The sequence below is a fragment of the Balaenoptera borealis genome, assembly GCF_965194805.1.
Source record: "Balaenoptera borealis genome assembly, chromosome: 10".
Classification (NCBI taxonomy): Eukaryota; Metazoa; Chordata; class Mammalia; order Artiodactyla; family Balaenopteridae; genus Balaenoptera; species Balaenoptera borealis.
Genome location: NC_138874.1, coordinates 102455631 through 102482087, shown reverse-complemented (window position 1 = coordinate 102482087; position 26457 = coordinate 102455631). Strand labels below are relative to the sequence as shown.

Here is a 26457-nt window from a genome sequence, read left to right as displayed (position 1 = left end):
CTCACAGATCTTTCAGCATTTTAAATACCACAAGTGAAAAGCAGGGTATTATATAATTCTTTCAAGACTCACCTTGTGATTGTAAGAGTCTGCCACATAAAGTAAATTCCTTTTCTTGTCCCAAGTTACTCCAAGTGGGTGTTGAAGCTTTGCATTGCTTCCTACTCCATCAACATCACCAAAAGCAAATAAATTCTTTTATTTTTTTTTAAAAAAAGAAAGAAACAGCATGTATTAAAATTTTTTACAGTGCTTTGTTAAGGTATAAAGTGAAAATTAAGATAGCTGTACATGCTACTTAAAGGGGAAAAAGTCTGATTTCATATAAATAGGGTTGGGCATTTGAATGAAATTAGAAAAAAATGATCGAATTCTAACTTGAATTAATTTGTGGTGCTTAGGAATTTTATTCACAAAAATCACATATCTGGATCAGGAATAGGTCAAGTCTACTAATCTGGTGCTCTTTCCACCCTACTGCTAAATACCTAATCTATATTTTCCCCTTGCTTGGTCATCAATATTTTATCCTTCCTTTTTCCCTGAAACTTTGACATTTACATATAATCAAGTCGAGTCATTTTATTTTCTTAGGTGGTTTTGTTACTTGTATTTCTTCGTACTCACATTTCCTTTGGTTTGACTTCCATTTTAACATGGATAAGCCAAGAACTTTCTCCTTCCTAAATTTTATTAATTCTTCACAATTCAGAAAATCACAAGCTTGTTAAAGCAGGCACACCACGTGAGAGTGCTTTTCATTACCATGGGATCTCTCTCTCCTCCCACAAGGTGCTTCACTGCTCCATCTTTCAGCGAGACGGTTCTCACTGTACTGCTCTCACTATCTGCTACAAACAGGCAGCTCCAGGGATCCTCTGAGGCCAGAGAAAGACCTGAAGGTTGGGCAAAACCTGCTTTGTGAGGATATGAGTTATTTCGATTCTCTTCATTTCCACTTCCAGCAAACCGAAGGCAGGTTCCTTTTTTTAACTCACTAAAAAAGACAAATTCATAGGTGAAGTCAACATACTGTGTCCAATTTCATTAAACAAATGAATGTAAATGATGAAATCAATGGTGACAGCATTATATACAAAAAAAAAAAAAAATCCAGTGATCTTGGCCTAAATTGTGCAAATCACCTTTCACTGTTGTTTCTAATCATTAACGTATTGATCCACTGTGTAGGGACCTACCTTTCTACCTTTTTTTATTTTTGACATACACAAAAGTGAAACCATTCTCAATGGCAAGACAGGAAATCACTGCCAAATTTAGAAATGTAAGAATAAAGATCATATCATTGATGGGATAGTTTTTTTTTTCTTCCTCCAAGTGATCAGAGATAGGTACAGCTAGAGCCCACCTTTACTTCCTGACCTCTTCTTAGCTTCATGCAACATTAGGTTCTGAAAGGGAATTAAAAAGATCTAGGTAATCTTTTCTAGCTCTTGATAGTTTAAAGCTTAAATTTTCATTAAAAACGTTTTATTTTCTTGTATATAAGTGGAGACTAGGAAAAAGAATTAAAAGAATAATTAGTGAAAGATAGCCAGGTACTCATTTTAAGAAAATAATATAAGATGATTACACTGCTTTAACTAATCAATTGTACAAATCCATTTCTTATATACACTAGGGAAATTTCCATTTAAAGGACTATCGTAATGATTCCTTTTGTAATGCAGAGAAAGTTTTATACCTTGGTTTCTAAGTTTATGTCAGAGGAACCGTAAGGAAGACATGGTAATGTCCTGGGTTGAGGGAAGGGAAGAAGCTGACTTCAGATGCAAAATAATGAGAGACTATATGTATATCATTTCCTAATAGGGCACAACATGCAAAAGTCTAAAATGACCATCATATCATTTACTGGTTGATATGATCCCAATGCTAACTTAGGTAGGGAGCTGGGAGTGGAGGCAAAGGGACACAAAATGTATAAATACAGCCAATTATTCAAGGAACTCGTAAAGATAACCTACTCAGAGAAATACATGTAATAACGAATATGCCAAACAAATAAAGGAGTTACAACAATTTTAAAAAGGAGTTCCCTTAATTAAAGGTAGAAAGAGTGGGGAGAAACGGTAACTTCTAAAAGCTCAGGAGTTATTACCACTTGAAGATCAGTAACACAGATAAAGCGTCCTTAAAATTATAATACAGGTCAATGTGATCCAAATGGACACTTTACTATTGCGAACAAGTGACAACTCTACTTATGTGGAAATTTAGTCCACTCTTGACCATCTAGGTCCAAAACAGCCATCGCTTACAAGAGCATATTCTGGTCATCTCTGCTACTCCTTTTTTCCTCATCTTATACGTTATTGGTCCCGTCACTGTTTGGGCGACTATCATCTCTGGCCTGGATAACAGCAATAGTCCCCTCACTGTATCTCTGTCTCTAGTGCTGTCACACGCCAAATGCTGCCAGTGTTCTTTCAAAAACACAAATCTTATGTCACTTCCCAGCTTAAAACTTTCTATAAAGGTATGCGGAATAACTTTCAAATCTCTAAAAAAGACTCACAAGGCACTTCATGATCTGGCTGCTACTGACATCACTAGGGTCATTTCTTGCCTGGAGAACCTCTACTCTTCCGAACTCCTTCCTACTCTCTATCAGGTTTTAGTTTAGTACCATCTTCCAGGAAGCCTTCCTTGATACCTCAGATCTTATCTATATCAGGTGTTCCTCTTATTTATGTAAGGGACAACTTCAATTTAAAGGACTACTGCAGTGATTCCTTTTGCACACAGCACCTGTACTTCCCAACTATTTTTTGTTTGTTTGCTGATCTGATTCTTCCTCTGAAAACCCACTGAGGAGACAGTAACCACATCTTCTCATTTTATTCTTAATATAGTAAACATATCATTTCATCCCTACTGCCAAGCATAGTGCCTAGTTTGCTTAATATTTGTTAGATGAATGATTAAATGTTGCAAAACATCATACAAAGCAACACACACATATACACTCTTTAGAATATCTGATATTTTGGATTATCTATATAACTGCCCCTTTCTACTGATAAAAGTAACTGAGGTGACTGGCACTTACTTTCTAGGGTGGTTTGACAGTCTTTATGGTCTATGACTTTCATTCATTTATTTCTTCTGCAGACCCTTACTGAGCTCCTATCGTGTCAGATACTGTGCTAGGTACAGGGGACACAAAAGTGAATGAGAAAGAGTCCTTTCCTTTAAGAGGCAGTCTACTAGGAGAAAACAGTTATGTAAACAAATAAGTGCAACCAAAAACAGAAGGTGAGAGAGAGAGGGGTGAGAAGGAGGGAGAAGGGAGGAAGGGAGAGATGGGAGGGGAGGGCGGGGAAGGGAGGGAACGAGAAAGCCTGGGGTGTTAGGGAGAATAGGAAAGGCTCTATAGAAAAAATACAAGAAAATCTGTAGAGACACTACTTTTCCATCTTTATATCCCTAACAGTGGCAGCAACGCTACCAACATTTACCGTACATGCCAGGCACTAGGCTGAGCTCTTCACACACATTAATTCTCAAAACAAGCCTATTGAGGTAGATATAAATAAGGAAACTGAGGCTTAGAAAGTTAAAGTGACTCTCCTAAGCTCATGTAGATACTAAGTGGCAAAGCCAGGACTCAATCTCAGGCCTGATCACAAAACCTGAGCTATTAACTACTCTGCTATGCAGTCTTCAAATATCTGAATGAATGATCAGGGATATTAGAAATATGCGTTAAAATAAAAGATGTTTCCAGTTCTCCTTGTAGATGCTTGGTGGGACCGCTCTTCCCAAGCTCCCCAAAGTTGGGTGTGGTCACGAGCCTTACTTGGGCTGATGAAAGGTGAGTAGAAGTGATGTGTGTCACTTCTGAGGAGAAGTTTTCAGAGCCAGTGAGCAACTCACCACCCTCCGTCTCTCTCTGCCAGGACAGCTGGCAGAGCTCCGGACGGTGGCTGCTGCATCAGCCTGGGGGGCAGGGTACTGGTCCCCCAGCAAACAATCCTCGTCCTAAGCCACCCAGGACCTGGGCCGCTGCTTATGGTAGCGCAGCCCAGCACATCCTGACTAGTACAGTGAGAGCGACGAGGATGGAGACTTCGGGAAGAGCAATTGTGTGAATGCCACGTGTACCCAAAGAGAGATGTTACCACTTACTTTTTCTTTGGTAATCTGCCACAGTCCAACAGGAATGCCCATATCTGATGAGTCCCTGCCATGGCTATCCACAGAATGTCATCTCTTTGGACCTCTGAACCTTAATGAAAATAAACAGTAATTACTATATATATATATCTGGTTAATACAAACATTCCCAATCTTTCAGAAATTTAAATTAAGGGAAGACAGTAGTATGTTTATAAATCATCTGATAGAAGAAAGTAAAAATATTTGCCATGTTTTAAGTCGTTTTGGAAATTTTTCCATTTTCCTCATGAAAAGTTTACTTCTTTAGACTTATAAATTTACATTCACAGAAATCCAAAGTATTCTTAATAGCGAAGTGTCCCTCTGCATCTCTGGGCACAGTGTTTTTAAACATCTGATTTCTTATTTTATGTGACAGAAGAAATGGGTTGACACACACTCTCCAAAGAAACTCTGGCACTCAAGTACCTAAATTACATGCTTTAGGAATATAGGAATAGTTCTTTGAACAATTTCTCATGAAAGGACTGTATCTTGTAATAGTTTAAGAAATGTATATTTCTACCCCAGTGTTAGCTTTTAGACTTAGACTCACATCACTGCTGCTCTTTAAAAATCTACTGTTTAATTGTTGTGAACCTTTTTCAAAAAGATATGGTTGACATGTAATAAACCTAAGAGTATAATATATTACAATATAGCTGTTTTCTAAAATTAATAAATAATTTTCTGTTTTTTAAGACTGATATTACAACTTATTACAATGTGACAAGGCTCTGTTTCTTAAATTAATTCTATTTTTAAAATATTAAGCTGTATTCTGAAGCTACTTTTACATGTAGTTGAGACATTTTCACTAAAATAATTTGGTCAGACATATGCTAAAATAAATATCTTGGAAATGCTATTTTATTTGTACTTTCTTTAACTTCAAGTAGTTGTGTCCAGAAGGAATTTTTCTTCCTTAACTTGAATTACTTTCAAATGTCTTTTAATTTAACAAAATTAAATTTTGTTAATTTAAATTTTGTTTAACAAAAATAATGTTGATGGTCAATAAACTGTGGTTGCTATGTGCCAAGCACTTTACAGAGATTATCACTTAAATCTTCTCAAAAGGCCCTTCTTACAGGCCCTTTACAAAAGAAACTGAGGCTTAAGACAGGTTAGCTAACTTGCCAGGATCACAGAGCTAGTAAATGAAGGAACTGGAATCTGAACCCAGAAAGTCCACCAAGACTTTAACATGCTGCCTCTTTCACTGTGTTAACTGCTATCATATGAAATCTAAAGGAAAGTAGTTTATTTCCATTTAATTTTTCATAGTCAAATATTTTTAATAAACATAAATTATATTAAAAGTGACAGTGGCATCCATATATTCTGGGGACTCAGTCTCTGCTTAATCACTTTAGAACTAGATCAAAAGCTTTTCATTATTATATTCTTTTATTTTGTTTTGCCCCTGCCATGTGAAGACAAAGGTTGAAAGTGACCGTCTGTAAGCCAGAAGAGAGCTCTCACCAGAAACCAATCATGCTGGCACCTTGACCTTGGACTTCTAGCCTCCAGAACTGTGAGAAAATAAAATTCTGCTGTTTAAGCCACCCAGTCTGTGGCATTTTGTTATGGCAGCCCAAACTAAGACATTCCCCCTGAGAATAGAAATGAGACAAGGAGATCTGCTATCAACACTTATTTAGCATCATATGAAGGTCCTAATTCATACAAGAAAAAGAAGCAAAAAGCATAAAGATTGGAAATAAAACTATAATCATTAGAAGATGACATGGCTTTAAAGCCTCTCTACTTTGCCAAAGAACAGCTGTGTTGGTATATACAGGAGTGAAAGACCAAATCAGGTCTCCATTATCTACTTCTCCAAACAGGCCAGGCTAGTTCAACTACGGTCTACCTATGAGGCCAAAGCTTCATCGTAATATTAGTGTGAGCATCTATTTGGTCTTGGTCTCTGTGTACTTATTTCCTTTAGAAGCTGGAGGTATGAGAAATAGTGTAGAAGCAGAGGCTGTGTCAGGTCGGGATTCAGGAGTTTATGATTCTACATACCAGTTGATGAGGATGATAATGACGACGGGGGGCATGGTGGTGAAAATGAAAACCATTCAGAACATTTCCTGTTTAAGGCACTGACCTAATAATCACTTTATATGGATTATTTCCTTTAACAACATTAGCAAGTCTAATTATTATCATCTCCATTTTATAAAGAAATTGAAATTCAAAGGGGTTAAATAATTTGTTGGTATTCACACAGCTAAACCTGGAAGAATAATCCATTAGTGAGTCCAATTCCAGATTATTAGTGTTCTGATCAGAACGAAGGAACTACAGAAGTGAGCCTGTGCTCTTCTGGCCAATACTCTGCTTGGCCCGTTCTCTTTTCCCTCCCTTCCACCCCTGCCCCATGGACTTAGCTTTGGATTCAATTACCCAAGTGCATTTTAATGTGTGATCAGAAATTGAGATCTGATCAAATGTAACCAAGGCTTTATACTCTAGTATTTGTGGCTAGGTCACTCCTTCTGCCCTCCTCTTCTTGTAGCCTCTGGAATAGCCTGTGGCCAAATAATCTCTTTCAAGTATTTTTTCCAGTCCCTTGCCTTTCCATTTTCGGTTTGGTTCAGCTTATCAACATCTCCTTGAGATTTTTATAATGAGAATCTTATAGCAAACAACAATAACAACAGACACTTATATAGTACTATCTATGTGCCAGGCACTGTTCTGGGTGCTTTCCATAATATTAATTCTCATAATTCTCACAATAAGCATTTGAGGTAGATATTATTAGTATCTCCCATTTAGATGAGGAAACTGAGGCATCAAGAGGCTGAGTAACTTGTCCAAAGTCACACAACTACTAAGATGTGAAACTAATTAGAACCCAAGTGGTCTGGCCCCAGAGTCCAGTCTCATCACTTCCTTGCTAAACTGCCACTCAAGAAGTTTTTACCCTGCCTAACCATTTCACTGAGGGCTGAAGAGTTTGTTCATGCAAATAAAATGGGAGTTAAAAAAAATGGGGGGGGGGTGTAGTCTGGCATTTATAATGTCTATCAAACTAATAAGAATCATGTTTATACTGTTCATCCTGGATTTTTAAATCTAAAGTATATAGTTGTGGGACTTCTCTGGTGGCGCAGTGGTTGAGAGTCCGCCTGCCAATGCAGGGGACATGGGTTTGATCCCTAGTCTGGGAAGATCCCACATGCCATGGAGCAACTAAGCCCGTGCACCACAACTACTGAGCCTGCGCTCTAGAACCCGCGTGCCACAACTACGGAAGCCTGTGTGCCTAGAGCCTGTGCTCTGCAACAAGAGAAGCCACCACAATGAGAAGCCCGCACACCACAAAAAAGAGTAGCCCCCGCTCGCCGCAACTAGAGAAAGCCTGCACACAGCAACGAAGACCCAACGCAACCAAAAATAAATAAGTAAAATAAAATAAAATAAAAAATAAAATTTCCATCCTGTTGGGAAGAAGTCTCTTGACTTTCCCCTCAGCTTTAAAAAAAAAAAAAAGTATATAGTTGTATCACCAAGTATGGGTATATTAGTTCCTTCTAACAAGAATGTGGCAATCATGAACATTTCAACCGTAAATTAAGAGTGCACTTGGGACTTCCCTCGTGGCGCAGTGGTTAAGAATCCGCCTGCCAATGCAGGGGACACGGGTTCGATCCCAGGTTCAGGAAGATCCCACATGCTGTGGAGCAACTAAGCCCGTGAGCCACAACTAATGAAGCCCATGTGCCTAGAGCCCGCTCTCTGCAACAAGAGAGGCCACCACAATGAGAAGCCCCTGTACTGCAACAAAGAGTAGCCCCCACTCGCTGCAACTAGAGAAAGCCTGCATGCAGCAATGAGGACCCAACACAGCCAAAAATAAATAAATAAAATAAATTTATTAAAAAAAAAAAGTGTCCTTAGAATCATTGACTTACAGCAGTCACAAATTAAAAATTAAAAAAGGACAATGCCAATAGCTAAAAAGGTTTTGGGAGTTAAGTATTTTTAAAGGCAAAATCCCTCATAATTATCAATTATCAAGAAAGATTAGTGAAATAGTTTCAGAAAACAGGAACAAAATCAGCAAATGAAATATGAATATAAAAATTACCTGCAGTCCAGCTTTTAAAAATTCTGTGTTATTTTAAGCAACTATGACCAAAATAGATCCCACTGACTGGAACCCTCTTAATGGCATCTGTGAAATCATCCATTAGTGTAAATGGTTTTTTCTGCACAGCTTCTAAATCTCCCCTGTAAAGCAAAGCCTTAATCCACCAGGAAAAAGTAACAAAGTCTGCCACTGCCAGGGCACAGGAGAAGACTAATTATAACTGTAGAAGGGGGAGAGGAAAAAAAAAAAAAAAATCTCTCTACCTCTGGGGGAGGGGCAAGGAAATGTCTTTGGCCAAAGACCCCAGACACCAAGTAGAGATTTCCCACTGCTGGGAGAGAAGCAGGAAACGCTTCAAAACCACTCACAGATATAAGACAGAGTTTAGCTGCCAGAGAGAGAAGGAACAGAATCACTGAAAAAGCTCTAAGCTCTCCACCTCGTTTCATGGAGGCCCAGGCACACAGTGCCTCCCTAAGGCTGAGGCTCACGAGAACAACAGAGAACTCTCCCTTAGCCCCAGTGCAACCTAGTACAGAAAGACAGCAGCAGTCTATCCCTCGGGGATCTGTGCTGGCTGACTGAAAGCTGACGGTGGAGTATTAACACTAAGAAAAAGTCTCTAGCATCTAGCCCCCCAGGCTTAGGCAACAGCCCACTGCTAGAGGACTGTGAAAGCTATGGTGATTTGACAGAACTCACAGCAATAATAAAATCCAGATCCAGGCCAGCTTCTGACTAAATTGACTCGACCTCCCATATTAATGACAAATACTATTGATCTTAGCCTCTATAGTTCCACGCATGACTGGAATTTAACAAAAAATGAGAAGATGCACATAAATGTAAGCAAAACAAAATTAAAAAACAAACAAAAAACCATTTTCAAGAGACAAAGCAATCAACAGAAACAGACTCAGAGATGACCTGAAATTTAGATCTATGACATAGACTTTGAAATCACTATGCTTACTATGGTAAAGAATCTAGAGAAAAAGATGGCCAACATACCTAAATAGATGGGGAATTTGAGCAGATAGATGAAATCTCTAAGAAATAATGAAATGGAAATACTATTAGAAAAAGAATAATATCAGAAATGAAAAATTCCTTCAACAAGCTCATCAGTTGACTAGACACAGCTGAGGAAACAATCAATGACCCTAAAGATAAATCAACAGAAATTATGCACACTGAAACACAAAGAGAAAAAAGGGTGAAAATTTAAAAAGACCCAAAACCATAATATGTAAAAGTTGTTGAATATAATATTAGAATCTAACATATGAGTAACTGAAATCCCAGAAAGAAGAGAAAGGAGCAGAAAAACTATTTGAGAAGATAATGGTTGAGAATTTTTCCAGATAACGAAGGACATCAAGAATCCTAAGCAGAATAACTCCTAGACATATCAATCAAACTGCTGAAAACCAAAGAGAAAATCTTGAAGGCAGCCAGAGGAAAAAACACATTTTTTATACTAAGGAACTAGGAAAAGAATTAAATCAGACTGCTTGTTTATACTATGTAAGCTATAACACAGTGGAATGACATCTTTAAAATATCAAAGAAAAAAAAAAGCCAATCCAGACTTATTTATGGAGTAAAAATAGCTTTCAAAAATGAATGCTACTTTTTCAGACCCTCCCCCTCCAAAGAAAGGGCCAAGAGAAATCATTGTTAGCAGACATGTGCTACAAGAAATGTTAAAGTTAGTTCTTCACCCAAAAGCAAAATTATTCCAGCCAGACACGGGATTTTTAAGAAAACACCAACTTTGGGAAACAGTTTGGCAGTTTCTTATAAAATTACACATACACTTATCATATGATCTAGCAATTTCATTCCTAAGCATTATGCCCAAGAGAAAATATATGTCCACATAAAAACCTGTACACAAACGTTTATAGAGGCTTTAATCACAATTGCCATAAACCAGAGGCAGCTGAAATGCTTACCAACTGGTGAATTAATAAATTGTGGTACAGCTGTACAATGGAATACTACTCAACAATAAAAAAGAACTACTGATACATGCAAGAACATGGATGAATCGCAAAAGATTATGGTAACTGAAAGAAACCAGACATACAAAACTATACTGAGGAACAAGAAATCATTGTTGCCAGTGGATGGAGTGGGTAGAGTGGGTGGTAGAGGGGGAGGGAGGGAGATTGAACAGAGTCATGAGAGAACTTTTTGGGGTGATGGAAATATTCTATATCTTGATTGTAGCAATGGTTATAAAGAGTCTTCATAATAGAACTTACACCTATTAAGGGTAAATGTTACTTTCTGTAAATTATTACCTCATCATTTGGACTGAAAAAAAACCTTATAAACACCAAGTCAGTGTGATAATAGTTATTCAGATATAAAAATACTACAACTGTTTTTATTTTGTTAAAATAAAAACACACTAGTCACATTATATAAAATTTATTCCTCAAAAAAATTTTGTATCACCTGATAAGAGGATAAATGTATTTTATTTAGAGCATATAAATGGAAGTCAGAGAAGCATATTATCTAAGCTGTAGATTACCAGACAAGCATACTAAATAGTTGGACTTCAATCATTAAAGGTCAAATAAGTACAACTAAATTTCTATCTAGGGAAATGCTGATTAAAGGGCCAAGGAAGGTTAATGGGATTTGGGCACACTTATCCTTTCTGTAAATGATTTTAAATCAGGTGAAGTCTGAAGTGCTTAGAGACTATCAGGGGTTCTGACCTTTACGATAAAAAAAATTCTCAGGTTATTGTCTGGCATGAGTGGAGACAGCACAGACTTGATATGCATTGTAGAAACATGGCAATGTTTCTGGTGAAAAAATGAACTTATTGGAGTTATTTTAAATTATTTTTAGTGCATTATAAAGTTTTGACCATAGTTAGAGTGATATTCAAAAATGGACAAAGATGAAAATAACTTTTGTAAAGTGATTTTTTGTAAAAATCAATTTATGTGAATTATTTCCATGCTTTTATCACTGTAATGGCATAATTAGGTTAAATATTCAGGTACTATTTAAAATACAAACACACACACATTTACATATTACATATATATTTAAAATAATCAGAGGTATTTCAAGTCCCTTTCCCTAATCTCTTTTTGAAGTACGCTGTTCATTATCTGAGTCTCTTGGTGGGGTATATATTCAACGGTATATTGTCTGTTATTTTTCACTCTCTTTATCTGATCTATTTTCTTTCCTTTTAAGGTTTAATTTTTACTTAAATATGCATATGAATGGATAACTGTTCTACATAAAGTTTAAATAATAACTAAACATCCATGTGCACAACACCAACTCAAGAAAAGGGAAGATTGTTTGAAAACTTCTGCATCCCTCTGTGAGCATATCCTCCTCCTCTTCCCAGAAGGAACTACCAGTCTAAAAATTTGTTTTTCATTATCTTCTTTGATTTATAAATTTTACCATGTCTGAATGGATCTCTCAATGTATAGTTAGTCTTGCTTGCTACTGAACATCCTATAAAAGGTGCTTTTTCCACTCAACAGATTTCCTGATACTTCTCCATGCTGTCAGGTGTAGCTGTGGTCCATTGTTTGCACTGCAGAACAGCTTAATATATGAAGATACCACAATACCTTATCTATTTTTCATGTTTTCCTTCTGATAATTCCATCCTTTCTCATATTCCTAACTATGGCAGAATTTCAGAAATATTCTATATAATTCTTAAAGTATTAAAGAATTTAAGTGCTTACAAGAACAATTTTTCTTAACCACAGTCCCCTTCAAGTTGCATTTAATCCCACATCTGCTTAAACCAGTTGTACAATTACATAATTTAAATATATTCAAACCAATTCAATATGAATGAATTGGAAGGAAGTTTTTCCTCTGAAAACAAAGTTAATACTTTGGAAAGACAATAAAGGCAAGTAGCAAAGTCAAATTATTAGTGAATAAGATGTGGAAAGACAATTGGAAAGAACAGGTTTTAAAAATTTCAGCCCTGTTTTCTTTGCAGGTGTTTTAAAAACTCATCACAGTTTAAGGAAACCAAAACAATACACTGTGATTGGTATAAGACTGTCAGAAAAGACACACTTAAACATCAAAAGACTGGTTTAAAAATGTACATTTTATAAATGTACATTTATAGTTCTTAACGCATTTTTAGTTTTATGATTAACAGATTCTTTTTTCCACATGGATCAATTATCATACCCAATCAGTTCAGTAAATTATGCTACTGGATTTATGTACTTCTACTTTTATTTCACAAAGTATTCAGGTAGTTACAAGGAAATAAACCCTAGTAAGATAAATAAATTTAAAATAAGAAAATTGAAGCAATAGGTAAATAGAGTAGAAAGGAAAGATGCAGCCAAGTAATATTAAAAAATGAATGTCATGTTTCCATTACACTTTGCTAGAGACAAATCTGTCTCCAAGTTTCCTAGGAATCAATATAACAATGCAAACATAATCAGTTATGATATTCAAATTATCCAGGAGCTTAAAAACAAACTTGATACTTAGAAAAAAACATAATTATCTATAACACAGAAAAATTCTCTGGTAGATAATCAGAGGTTATTTATAAGACAATAACTGAAATTAGCAGCAAACCCTTATAGTAAAAACAGTTCAGAAGTCCCATAGGACTGTTTCTGATGAAATATATAATATGAAACATATACACATATAAATGAATGTAAGATATGTTGATGTGTTAATATATTTTTAAATGAATGACATGATATCAAAATATAGTTTAGTAAAAACAATTGTAAGGAGAGCAATTATTCTATGATCCAATTTCCCCATACTCTGACAATATGCATTAATCCAGGATTAGACTTCAGAGTGATTTAAAGCAGTGGCTCTTAAAATGTTTTGGGGTAACACACCACTTTGAAACTCTGATGAGAATCTGACCAATTCCCCCAAACCTCAAATAGAATTTCTGGGAAATTTAAGTACTTCGCAAAATCTAACCATGAATGCCTTGGGTATATAACTCAAGGTTAAAAACTTTTGTAGTCATTGTGATTATAGGTCCTTCATACAGTATTTGAAAACCATTTTCTCTTAGCATTTTGAAAGGTGTTGAGCTTATTTAAGTGCATTCAAGATTACTCCTCTTGCCAAATACCTGGAGTGAAGCTAATTTAAACTGTAAGTTAAATGTGGAACCATATGCTTTTAATGATCTATTGAGCTAAGGTAGGATTCACTTCCTTTTCTAAAAGCTGAGCTTAATAAAGACACAAGCCTCAGCACATCACTCCAGTTGGAAGCTGAGGGAGTACTTGTCAACAGAGCCAATATTTTCCTTGGAAAGCAATTTGGGTACACTCTCAATACGAGATAAACTACCAGAAATTCCATGCCATAAAGTATGACTGAAAAATTTTTAGCCTATAAAAATATGTAAGTACTCTATTAAATAAATCCAACTTAGTAAAGCATCCGGTAAAGTACACCCTGTTTTTAAGCAATGTAAATTCTGAAATATGTAACAGATTGAATTACTGGTCTCAAGTCTTTATTCCTCTGTGGTAATAATACAACCACACCCTTGCCATTGCCTCATTGTAGGCAAAGTGCATTATCCCTGCCCCATAACTTTGAGCTTAGCTATGTGACTTGCTTTAATGACAGTAGGTAAGCAGATATGACATGAGCAAAGGCTTTACATGTGTGTAACTGGGCTTACTCTCCTGTGCTCCTGCCTTTTGCCAAAAGAATATACCTCAGTCAGCTACTGGCTCAAGGAAAAGGAGAAACAAATGGAGCAGATCTGGACCCAAAAAACAGTCTGGAACCCAGCCCAGGCTCAGCCTTGATCAACTGAACCGCAACCCTGTATGTAAGTGAGAAATAAAGGTTTAGGTTTATATGAGTTTGGGGATGATTTCTTATGAAGCTTTACTGTGGCAATTACTGACAGTAAATACAGGCTGTAAGATGTAAAATATAAATATCAATAACTGAATTGCTATATGGACTATTAACTATAAATCACTGGGGGCTTACATATTAAGAGAATTGTTTTTTCCTTGAGGGAAGGTAATAACATACCAAAATAACAGTTCTCATCCACTTTGACTATTTTACTAACAGATATATTTCAGACTGTTTTTCCATCTATAAGATTATGTTCAAATAGCTCAGGTGTGTACCAAAAGCAGGGAGGCAAGACCAGTTAAGTCCTGATGGGGATGAGTATTTTTAACCCTGAAATTATTTAGAATTGCTGGCGCATGGTGATAAAAAGAAGATCGAGGTGTAGTTGGTTTTCTTATTGTTTTTAAACTCTCTACATATAATATGTCCCCTTACTGATTGCTCTTGAGACACACTGCTCCCTCTACCTTCTCAACCCCTCCCCACTGTGAGCCACTAACACAACTCTTCATTGTCAGGGCACCAAATTCCAAAAATGGAATTTTCAAAACTAACTTACACAAAATACCTAAGTTACATATATTAAGTGCAGGTAGTACCAGAAGTTCATTCAGTTACTTTATAAATATTAAAAGGTTTATAAAAAGTTAATCACAGGGCTTCCCTGGTGGCACAGTGGTTGAGAATCTGCCTGCCAATGCAGGGAACACGGGTTCGAGCCCTGGTCTGGGAAGATCCTACATGCTGCGGAGCAACTGGGCCCGTGAACCACAACTACTGAGCCTGCGCGTCTGGAGACTGTGCTCCGCAACAAGAGAGGCCACGATAGCGAGAGGCCCGCGCACCGCGATGAAGAGTGGCCCCCGCTCGCCACAACTAGAGAAAGCCCTCGCACAGAAACGAAGACCCAGCACAGCCAAAAATAAATTAAAAAAGAAAAAAAAAAGTTAATCACAATGAAAAAATTAAGGTCTTTGAATTATAACCAAATTGGCATCATAAAAAATTATCTCAAATGTAAAATCATCCAACTAAGATGGTGCTTAAGTCACTCTATAAATATATTAAAATCATACAAACCATTTAGCTCCAAGTTCCATTTTCAATATATTCTACTAAATTTCTTTCTTCGTTACTCTGGTTTTAAACATGTAGATAACCATGTCAGCAACGCTGAGGGCCAGTGAAAAATAAGAGTACTAGCGCTCCTGAATTATCTTTTAGTCAAGTAATATATAGGTAATAAAGATTGTAAAAATAAGGCAAATCTCATTTTCAATTATCTGAGTAATTCAGTAGGATAAAGTTTTTACTTTCTAAATTAAGTTTTATTTTTTAATTTTATCTTTTTCTTCCAGTTTTATTTATATAATTGACATATATAGCACTGTATAAGTTTAAGATGTACAACATAATGATTTGACTTACATACATCATGAAATAATTACATTAAGTTTAGTGAATATCCATCACCTCATATAGATTAAGAAAGAAAAGAAAAAACAATTTTTTTCCTTGTGATGAGAACTCTTAGGATTTACTCATCTTAACTTTCATACACACATACAGCATTGTTAGTTATATTAATCATGTTGTACATTATAGCCCTACTTAAGTATCTCATAACTGGAATTTTGTACCTTTTGACCACCTTCATCCAAATCCCCCACCCCTGCCTCTGGTGACCACAAATCTGATCTCTTTCTCTATACGTTTGTTTGTTTTTTGAAGTATAATCGACTACAACTCTATGATAGCTCCTGGTACACAATGTAGTGATTTGATATTTCTATACATTGCAAAATGATCACCGTAAGTCTAGTTACCAAAGATATTGTATTATTATTGACTATATTCCTCATGTTGTACATTGCATCCCTGTGACTCATTTCTTTTGTAACTGGAAATTTGTACCTCAATTTTCCTCACTTATTTCACTCATCCCCACCATCCCCTTCCCTGTTTGTTGTCTGTATCTATGACTCTGTTTCTGTTTTGTTATGTTTGCTCATTTGTTTTTAGATTCCACATATAGGTGAAATTATACAGTATTTGTCTTTCTCACCCTCTAGGTCCATTCATGTTGTCACAAATGGCAAGATTTCATTCTTTTTTATGGCTGAGTAATATTCCATTGTATATAGGTAAAGTTTTTTTTTAACTACTCAAAAGAAGCTATAATAATTAAATAAAAATTTTATTGATAATCTAAAAAAAAAACCCGCTGTCATTTCTTGATTTTTCACATGACAGTAAATAAAAAGGACATTGTTAAACAGTATAGTGCGTGAATAATCTTTTGAAATTCTGAAACTATAATCCTTCCAATTTCAGAATATTCAGAACTATCTTAATTGGAAGCTGCAACTAAGATGAAACTCTTTAACATTAGAGAAATACATACCCTATCTTGTGTATAAAATATAATATGTATGTAATGTTACATGTTATATATAATGATATATTTACTCTATCTTCTATATATTACTGCTGGCTTTGTTTTTATGCAATTAACAAATCCCAAGTCATTGGTATAAAATCATAAAATAACTAGTAAAAGAATTAATCCAAATGAATGTTCCCATAATATCTTAAAAATCTTTTACTTATATTTAATATCAAAAGTTTACATACCTGACCTTCCAAAAACTACATCCCAAGGAGAACTAATGGGCTGTTCTTCTCCTTTAGCTCCACCTTCTTTATCTGTACCTTGAATTCCAATGCCAGCTACAGTGCTCACCATCTCAGCTTCTAGGTCAATCTATAGACATTAATACAGGTTTTATGCAATGCATCTATTTCCAGTAGAACATACAGAAAACATGTACTTTATTTACAGTATGTGTGAACTTATTATATGTTAATTAATAAAACTGAGTGGTTTTTAGTGTGTAAAAAAAAAATGTGCAACATAAATACTTAAAAAAAAAAAGCTTTAAAAACAGGCTAATCAAGTACATGGTGACCTTGTTATTGAAATGCATAAAACTCAGTCCTTTTCATTTCTCCATCCGTCCATTGCCCCACTTTCCTCTTACTCCCCTCCCTCATCATGCCTCTACCAGAACTGCTGTTGATCTCATCTCAACTATAAAATACTTTAAAAGCAGGTGAAATTTGAAAATTTAAAGCAGAATCAAGGGAAACACTTGCTTCTTAAAATTAAATGTATGTATTTCAATTATGCTTGGCTAGTAATTGACACATATGGAGCTTAATATGTGGTAAGAACTAATCCAAGTATCATCCATCCATCCATCCATCCATCTTAATAACCCTATGACTGTGATTTTGATTACTTTAGAGGAAACTGAGGCACAGATCATTAAGATCCCAAGATCCCACAGCTAGTAAGTCAAGGATCTTGGATTTGAACCAGTTCTAGCTCTACTACGTTATATTGCCTCTGCTTCATAAACCAAAAAATCAATGCATTCTACTGAAAAAAGAGGCTCTGGTTTCATCTCCTGAGACACTTTCAACATTTTATCATGAAAAATTTCAAACACAGAGAAAGCTGAAAGAATACTGCACCAAATATCCATATATCAACAGTTCACTGACTTGCTTTATCACATATCTCATCCAGCTATCAATCCTTCAATTCATTTATATTTTTTGATGCATTTCAAAGTAAATCATGAACATTAGTACACTGTCCCTAAATATTTCAGTAGGCTTGTCATTAACTAGAATTCCATATTTTTTCAGATCTCCTTTTTCCTTTTTTGAGGCAAAACTTACAACGAAATGCACAAATCTTAAGTGTATCACCTGATAAATTCTCAAAAATGCATAAACCTGTGTGGCCCCAACTTATATAAAGATACAGAATGTTACCTTCACTCCAGAAAGTTCCCTCATACCTCTTTCCAGTCCTTCTTGACCCCAGTGGCAAACAGTGTTAATTTTTTTTTTTCCATCACAGATTAGTTGTAACTCTTCTAGGATCTCAGATAAATGGAATCATACAGTAATGAACTCTTTTGTGTGAAGCTTCTTTCATTTAACATGTTTGAGATTTATTCATGTTCCTTTTTATTGCTGAGCAGTATTCCATATAAGGAATACATCACAGTTCATTTATTTATTTTCTTACTGACAGACAGCTGGGCTAATTTCCAGTTTGGGGGCCTTCAAATAGAGTTGCTATTAATATTCTTGTGTAAGCCTCTTTGTGGACATGCTTTCACTTCTCTTGGGTACACACAGAGGACTGTAGCTGCTATGTTATAGGGCAAGTATATGATTAGTTTGATTTAAAAAACTCCCAAAAGGTTTTCTCCAGTGCTCTATCATTTTCTATTCCCACCAATGATGTATGAGAGAGTTCAAACTGCTCCACATCCTTGCCAACCTATGCTATTGTCAGTCTTTTTAATTTTAACCATTATACTGGCTATACAGTGGTATTTCATTGTGGTTTGAACGTACATTTCCTTCTCAGCTCATGATGTTGATCACTTTTCTATGTACTTGTGGTCATTCTTATATCTTCTTTTGAAAAATATTCAAATCTTTGGCTCATTTTTCATTGGTTTGCCTTCTCATTTTTCAGTTGTAGAAGCCTTTATATTTCATGGATACTAATCCCCTTCATAGATGTGTTTTTGTGAATTTTTGTGACTATTTTCTGACAGCCTGTGGCTTTTCACTTTAACAGTGAAGTTTAATAGAAGTTTTATATTTAGATAAATTTGAATTTATAGTTTTTTTCTTTTATGATTTTTGTTTCTGTGTCCTGTCTTTGAGAAACCTTTGCCTACATGCAAGTCACAAGGATATTCTCAAGTTTTCTTGTAAAAGCTTCATAGTTTTAGCATTTACATTTAGGTCTGTGATGCATCTTGAATTGATGTTTGTATATGGTGTGTGAAGTAGGGGTCATGTTTATTTTTTCCCCATGTTGGTATTTAGTTGTTCAAGCACATGTGCAGAAATGACTTTCCTTTCTCCCCTGATTGATTTGATGCTTTTTAGAAAATCAAGTAACATGTAAACACTGATGTGTATAAAATTGATGACTGATAAGAACCTGCAGTACAAAACAAACAAACAAAAAAAACAACTAATACTAAACTTTCTTTGGGTTATTTGTATGGAATGTATATAATTATATAATGTAATTTGTATTTGTATATATGTTAATATAAATGTTTCAGACATTACATGAAATTTCTAAAAATCTTATATGTTCTGGTATAATGTTATAAGTCATAATTCTAGTTATTACTTTAAAATGTATATCTCAGAAATAACTAAATTTCCTTGTCAATTGTATTATTATGAACTTTCATCAAATCTTTAACTGTGGTCATTTTTAAGTCTTTTGTCATTTACAGACAGTTCTGGGTGTACTCTGATGCTTTCGCAAAAATGTTCCTATAAAAGGGTTTCATCTTCAAGGAATTCATGCAAAAGACTCTGACAAGTATAGGTTTCTGGTAACTGACTATACTGCTGAACTGAATGAATAAGCATTTTCAGAACTCTAATGGAAAACTGATGAATTCATAAAAGTGCTAACAAAAGATCAAGATAAAAAAAATTAATTACATGGGACTGAGTGAACTGATGAGGATGATTATAATTTTTGTGACTTTCTCTTTGAATAAAAAAAAAATCCCACAAGGACTCAGAGGCAAAAAATATACAAATCAATTTTCACTGCAAAGTAAAGGAGCTGTTACAGTGGAGGATTACTGGACTGAATGTCAATATTATGACATAGTATGAGTGTGTTTCGTGTTTGGTAATTGCAATCTGTTGCTTTTGTTGTGGTCATCCATTTACAATGCTTGGTGTCAGTTTATTTATCTCTTGTAAAAATAAAATACAGTGTGTGTGTGTGTGGAAAAAAAAAGGTGAAAAGACAACTCACAGAATGTGGGAAAGTACTGAAAATCATATATCTGATAAGGAATTTGCATCCAGAATATATAAAGAACTCTTACAACTCAATAATAAAAAACACAAAACACCCAATAAAAAATTGTCAAAGAATCTGAATAGACACTTCTCAAAAGAAGATAAACAAATGGTCCATATACGTAGGAAAAGATGCTCAACATCATTCCTCATTAGAGAAATGCATATTCCAAACCACAATGATAGGCCACTTCACACCTAGTAGAATGCCTAGAAGTTTAAAAATGGAAAATGAAAAAAAAAAAAGAAAGAAAATGGAAAATGATAAGTAATGGTGAAGATATGGAGAAATTGGAACCCACATATATTGCAGATAGAAATGTAAAATGATGCAACCACTGTGGTTTAGCACATTCTCAAAAAGTTAAACACAAAATATAAAACATACGAATCAACACTTCCAGTATTTACACACCTACCCAAGAGAAATAAAAATGTATGTCCACACAATACTTATATGTGAATTATTTATAAATAGCCAAAAATTGGAAAACACCTTAAATGTCCACCAACTGGTAAAAGGATAACATGTGGTTTATACATGCAGTAGAATGCTATCCAGCAATACAAAGGAATTAATTACTGACATGTTACATCATCAATGAACCTCAAAAACATTACACAGAATGAAAGAAGCCAGACACATAAGACCATATATTGTATGATTCTGTGTATATGAAATGTTCAAAGAGGCAAATTTACAGAGACAAAAAGTAGATTAGGGCTGGGGGTGGGAACGGGGATTAACTGTAATTTGGCATGAGGGTTCTTCCTAGGAGGATGAAAATGTTCTAAAAATGATTTATGGTGATGGTTACACAACTTGTTAAATTTACTAAAAATTCCTGAATTATATTCATGAAATGGGTGACCTTTGTACTATGTAAAATATATCACAATAAAGTTGTTAAAAACACACACACACAAAATACTACATGTTTTACAAGGTCACAGATAAATAAGAAGATGTGAATTAAACATATCAGAAAGGCTGCCTATAGGAGTACTTATGTACAGGGAATGGCAGGGGAAATGGGAATGGAGATGAAGAGGAATTTACAAATTAATAAATAAGTTAATCTAACAAGAGACAGGTTGGCATGGAACAATGATGTTCATGAGCTGTGAATGTAGGAGTATGATCAACCCTCTGCAAAGGAGATCTTAAACAAATGTAAAATACAATAAATATTTTATACTTTTAAAACAAAAGGAAGAAATCATAATTCTCTCATTTCCATTTTTGCAGACACTAAACTAAGTCATAAAAATGACTTCGAGTAACCTATATTTGTTATAATGATTATGCTACTTAAAAAGTATTTGAAATGCAGTCAATACTCCAAAACCCACTAAGTCCTAAAGCAAGAGAAATAACATAAAATCAAAAAAGGACAAGTACTCCCTGTATGTTGTGGGCTACGTATCTTACTACTTCAATATCCTGTTAGATATCTATGACACTATGGTGAATTTTAGAAGCATAGAACCCCCAAAAGATAATGATAAAGAAATACTGACCTCTAAGGAGTTAGTAACATAAAAGCACTTTTCCCAGAGTATACAACATTAAGCTATTAGTCCTATGAAAAGTTCTGCCTAAAAAGGGCTCCTTGGTGAAATAAGTTTAGAAATACCACACACACATCCCCCCACTAGTGTATTCACAATATATTAGCATATTAAAATATATTAGCAAGACTTTCAAAAAATAAGTCTGCTTTAATTTATAAATCTACAAAATCCTTTTTTCATGTAACATCATTTCATATTAAGAGGAATTTACACTTTAGAAAATGCTTCATTCTACAGATGTTATTTGCTCATAAATTCATTCAACAAATATCTAATAAACACCTACTGTGGGCCAGGCACTGTTATAGGTGCTTAGGATTTCAGTAGTAAAGAAAACAAATGTCATACCCCCATGGAGATTTACATTACAGTGGTTATTATTAAATGTTCTACATATGTTTTTTCCTATTATATATATATTAGTTGATAATTTTGTAATATAAATGGTCAAAAATATCGAGAGAGAGAAATAGCGAGAAAAGCAAGGAAGTACCTAAATGTACTTAGGTACAATATGTAGTACATATATGTTCAGACAGAATGGGTTAGATGAACTTACTTATTTTCCAAATAGAAATAACAACTTAAAGACCAACAGGTTACAGTCAGAATACTCATCAATAAGAAATGTTTAAAATAACTAGATAATACTATGCAGTCATAGTCATATGACTAACATGGAAAAAAACAGTTAAAAAAAGAATGTAGAAATTATGTATGTACATTATGATTCCATTTGTTTAAAAAAGAAGATTCTCTAGAGACAGTCCTTTCAATATAAAATTATTTGTACATGAGTAGAAAATTTCTGAAGACACAAATTTTAACAATGGTTGGTTATCCCTGGAGAGCCTGAATAGATAATTAGGAGACCTTTTTTACCTTTATGTATTAATTCATTTTTTTAAAAACAAGATCATATATTACTTTTATAATGAGATAAAAGAAATTTTAAGACTAATTGACAGATAAGTATTCCCAGACAAAGTATAAGAGCTGAAGGGATGCAGGAGTGGTATGGTTTTTTTTTTTTCTAAGTTTGAGAAAATTTAACTGAAAAAGGACAAAGCATCACTTTATAAATAGTAGTTAGGAAAATACCTCAAAATGAGGAGCTTTTGGGTGATTAGGTACATGACTTTAAAATAAAGGATTAAAAAAACGATTTGATGGGTTTGTCTAAGAATAAAGATAAAGCAAGTAACCTCAGAAAAAAGCTGAATGAGGATGATCTGAAGTATCTAAGCAACACCCTCTCACTTCAAATATTTATGTAGCAAGTAAATATAAGTTTTTCTGATGAGAAGGATTAAAACTTAATTTAAAATGGAAAATTACCTTTCTTATAAGGTGGTTTTCTGTATCTGCCACATATATGATATTATCCATTATGGCTACACCTTGTGGTGAGTTAAAAGTTGACTCTGAAAACATTCCATCTTTTCTTCCAGGGTTGGGTCCTACAAGACAAGATAGCCGTAAGACAAAATTTTTCCACTTAGAGTTATCTCAAAGTAACACCGAAAAAATAAAATTTGTATTTAAAGCTGGGATTTTAATATAAATAACTTGATACTTCTACCTAAAAACTAAACTGTATCCCAAGATACCTATTTTTCTCAAGAGTAAATTTTGCTAATGACAGGGCTTACTAGATAATGGTTACTAGTACACTTTAGTAGTATATATCAGAAGAAATTACTTCAAAAAGCATCTGAATTACCTATTATCTAGACTAGAAAGAATTAAAAAATAACTTAAATCTTTTACAATCTAGATGAATGATTTTTAACAATTTTGGAAGATAAACTCCTTTGATTATAACTGAAAATTACAAACCCTTTCCTTACAAAAATACACACGCCCATAAAATGTCACAGGAATTTCAAGGGGTTCCTAAATCATGAGGATCATTCAAGCATTTCTTAATAGCCCATGAATCCCAAGTTAACAGACTTCGTTTAAACACTAGCTCTTCCTAGCTGATTATCTGGGCAAGTTCTGTGTGTCTCAGTTTCTCTTTTGTAAAATGGAATTAATAATATACCTAACTCATAGCACTCTGAGGACCAAATAGTACAGGTAAAGTGCTTAGAAAAATGCCAGGCATATTTTTGTTTGCTCTTATTACTATTATTAATAATACTATTTATTATTGTTGGTGATGAGAGTTCCCTGGGGAAAAAAAAGGGAGAGTACTGTGATCACTTCAGATTGGAAAATACTGTATACTATAACCTCCTCTCATATATTCATGAGATACATTAGGCAGAGTAAAAGATCTGAGTACAGTGACACCACCACCACCAAAAATCTTTTAAAGCACATCTGACCAGTATTTCCTGAGTGTATCTGACCACAGAATTCTTTTTTAAAAATTGTAGAATAACTATAAGTTTATCACAAGATGACAATATTCCTAGAAACACGTTTGGAAAAGGTAGCTTGCTGCTGGTTCCTCTGTTTAACAAAGGAGAATATCCATCTAAACTATTTAGAAAATTTTAGAATCTATTAAAAACTTTTAACCATTTAAATGTAACTTGCTATAACAGATGCTTTTTGAGTAACAACTGTCAGAACTTCCTGTTATTAACCAAAATACCAAGTTGCCCAAGCAAAATAAACAACACAGAACACACACAAACTCTAACAGAAACAACAAACAAGAAACAAATGAATTCAAGAGCTAAGGGAATGATACCTTGGCATACTAAGAATAGCCCCAGGGCTTAGGAAACAATCAGTTTATTTTTCAGTTTATTTATTAGTTTATCTGCATCAGGAATGTTGATATCCCTACTTTATGTACTAACACTGCATGTGTGACTAAAGTAGGATTGCAAAGAGATGAATTACTTTTCTCTTTGACTAATTATGTTGTCAGATGTCAGTTCAGCCTGGTGAGCAGGATTAATAATGTACTTAACAGATTTTATTAATTATATGTCAATAAGAGCCCTTTTTAGATCAAGACCAGGGAGATATGGAAGAAAATGATCTATGCCTGTATGATACTTTTATTTCACTACAACCAAATGGAATGGATTCAGAAGTATGCTTAAGTTCTTATGGAAGGAGAGAAAAGTATAATAATATACAAATCCTACGTTATTTCATAATCTAAGACTCAACTTCCTAGGGTATTGTTGTGGTCTTAAAAAACATATGGCTAGGGACTTCCTTGGTGGCGCAGTGGTTAAGAATCCGCCTGCCAATGCAGGGGACATGGGTTCGAGCCCTGGTCCGGGAAGCTCCCACATGCCGCAGAGCAACTAAGCCTGTGCGCCACAACTACTGAGCCTGTGCTCTAGAGCCCGCGAGCCACAACTACTCAGCCTGCGTGCCACAACTACTGAAGCCCGCTTGCCTAGAGCCTGTGCTCCGCAACAAGAGAAGCCACCACAATGAGAAGGCCGTGCACCGCAACGAAGAGTAGCCCCCACTCGCTGCAACTAGAGAAAGCCCGCACGCAGCAACAAAGACCCAACGCAGCCATAAACAAACAAACAAATAAATATATATATATACATATATATGGCTATATTTTGATGGAAAGTGAAATACTTCCATTTAAAATGCCCAACATCTAAAATGTATATAATACTTTCATAAGATACAATAGTGTGGCAGTTTTTTGAAAAAACAAGATGGGATATATGAATATACTTGAAAATTACACAAAAGATTTCCTCCTTTTGATCTTAATGGAGTTTTTTGGGTAGTTTTGTTTGTTTTTGAGGGAGTGAGAAGAGATTAATTCAGACACAATTAACAAAATAATTTCTGATGAAGTTAAAATCAGTCTATATTGCCCTTCTACAATTAGTTCTTATTTATAAATTTCAATTTTAATACATTTCCTTGAACTATTTTTTTACATGTATAATGTAAAATACATTATATAACATAATTAGCAAACTTTACCTCCAATGCTGTACTGAATTTGTCCATTCCTCCAGACGACCAAAATTCTATGATGTCCAGTGTCTGCTATTACCAATCTATTAGAAACATGGTCTACTGTTACTTTGCCAGGAAACAGCAATGGTGAAGGTGGCAAAGAATCTTTATAGAGTTTTATTCCAATTTTATTATCTCTGATCTGTCCCCTGTCTTTGTAATATTTTAAAGCTATTGAAGTATATAAAAGTAATTTCTCTCTATGTCCTTCTCCAATCAAAGAAAACAACATGTTTCCACGGGGTCCAAGTATGATCAGAGTTGGCCAGCAGGAAACTTCTAGTTCTTGCCAAAGGCTGGCATCTGCATCATTAACCACAGGGTGGGTGATGTTGTATCGAAGAATAGCACTCTTAACGTTATCCAGGACTTTTTCATTTGGAAACTTAGCCGAGTGAACACCAACAATCAGAAGACCATCTAAACGGGAAAAATTATATGTTGAACATTATGAACTATTAAAGTTTGAATATCACCATCCACATATTAGGTTTTGGGCCATAAATAAGTATAAACAGTCAGAGATTTAAAAAAGAGGAAACACAGAACTAAATTAGTATCTTCAACTGCATTTACACTCATGAATAAAAAATTAACATTTAAATATAAATTCAAACACATATGATCAAAACCATGCAGCTATTTTAAGTTTAAAACCCTGTGTCCTTTATCTAGATAAAGCTTTAAAATAATATTCTCTATTTTCTTAGAAGATGTTGAAATTTTATAACTTTTTTCCACCTGTTTTAAGCCCCTTTGAAATTCACAGTGACTATGATTGCTTTTTGTTGGTATTTATTATCACA

The 26457-nt window shown here is 34.7% G+C and overlaps 1 protein-coding gene and 1 long non-coding RNA gene across 2 annotated transcripts in view; one reads left to right on the top strand and one right to left on the bottom strand.

Annotated features, from left to right (window-relative positions):
- LOC309635960 overlaps positions 1-22277 on the top strand; it is a 116295-nt gene extending 94018 nt beyond the window's left edge. The window contains exon 2 of the long non-coding RNA XR_014249124.1: positions 19724-22277. This is a non-coding gene — a long non-coding RNA (uncharacterized lncRNA). The remainder of the gene's footprint in view (positions 1-19723) is intronic.
- The window catches only part of NHLRC2 (NHL repeat containing 2), a gene marked incomplete at its 5' end in the record, with an annotated part of 60937 nt that overhangs the window by 14577 nt on the left and 19903 nt on the right, over positions 1-26457 (bottom strand). Inside the window, 6 exons of the mRNA XM_082407820.1 lie at positions 73-195; positions 766-997; positions 4153-4252; positions 16817-16946; positions 23027-23148; positions 25616-26071. Coding sequence (XP_082263946.1) covers positions 73-195; positions 766-997; positions 4153-4252; positions 16817-16946; positions 23027-23148; positions 25616-26071 — 1163 coding nt within the window. The remainder of the gene's footprint in view (positions 1-72; positions 196-765; positions 998-4152; positions 4253-16816; positions 16947-23026; positions 23149-25615; positions 26072-26457) is intronic.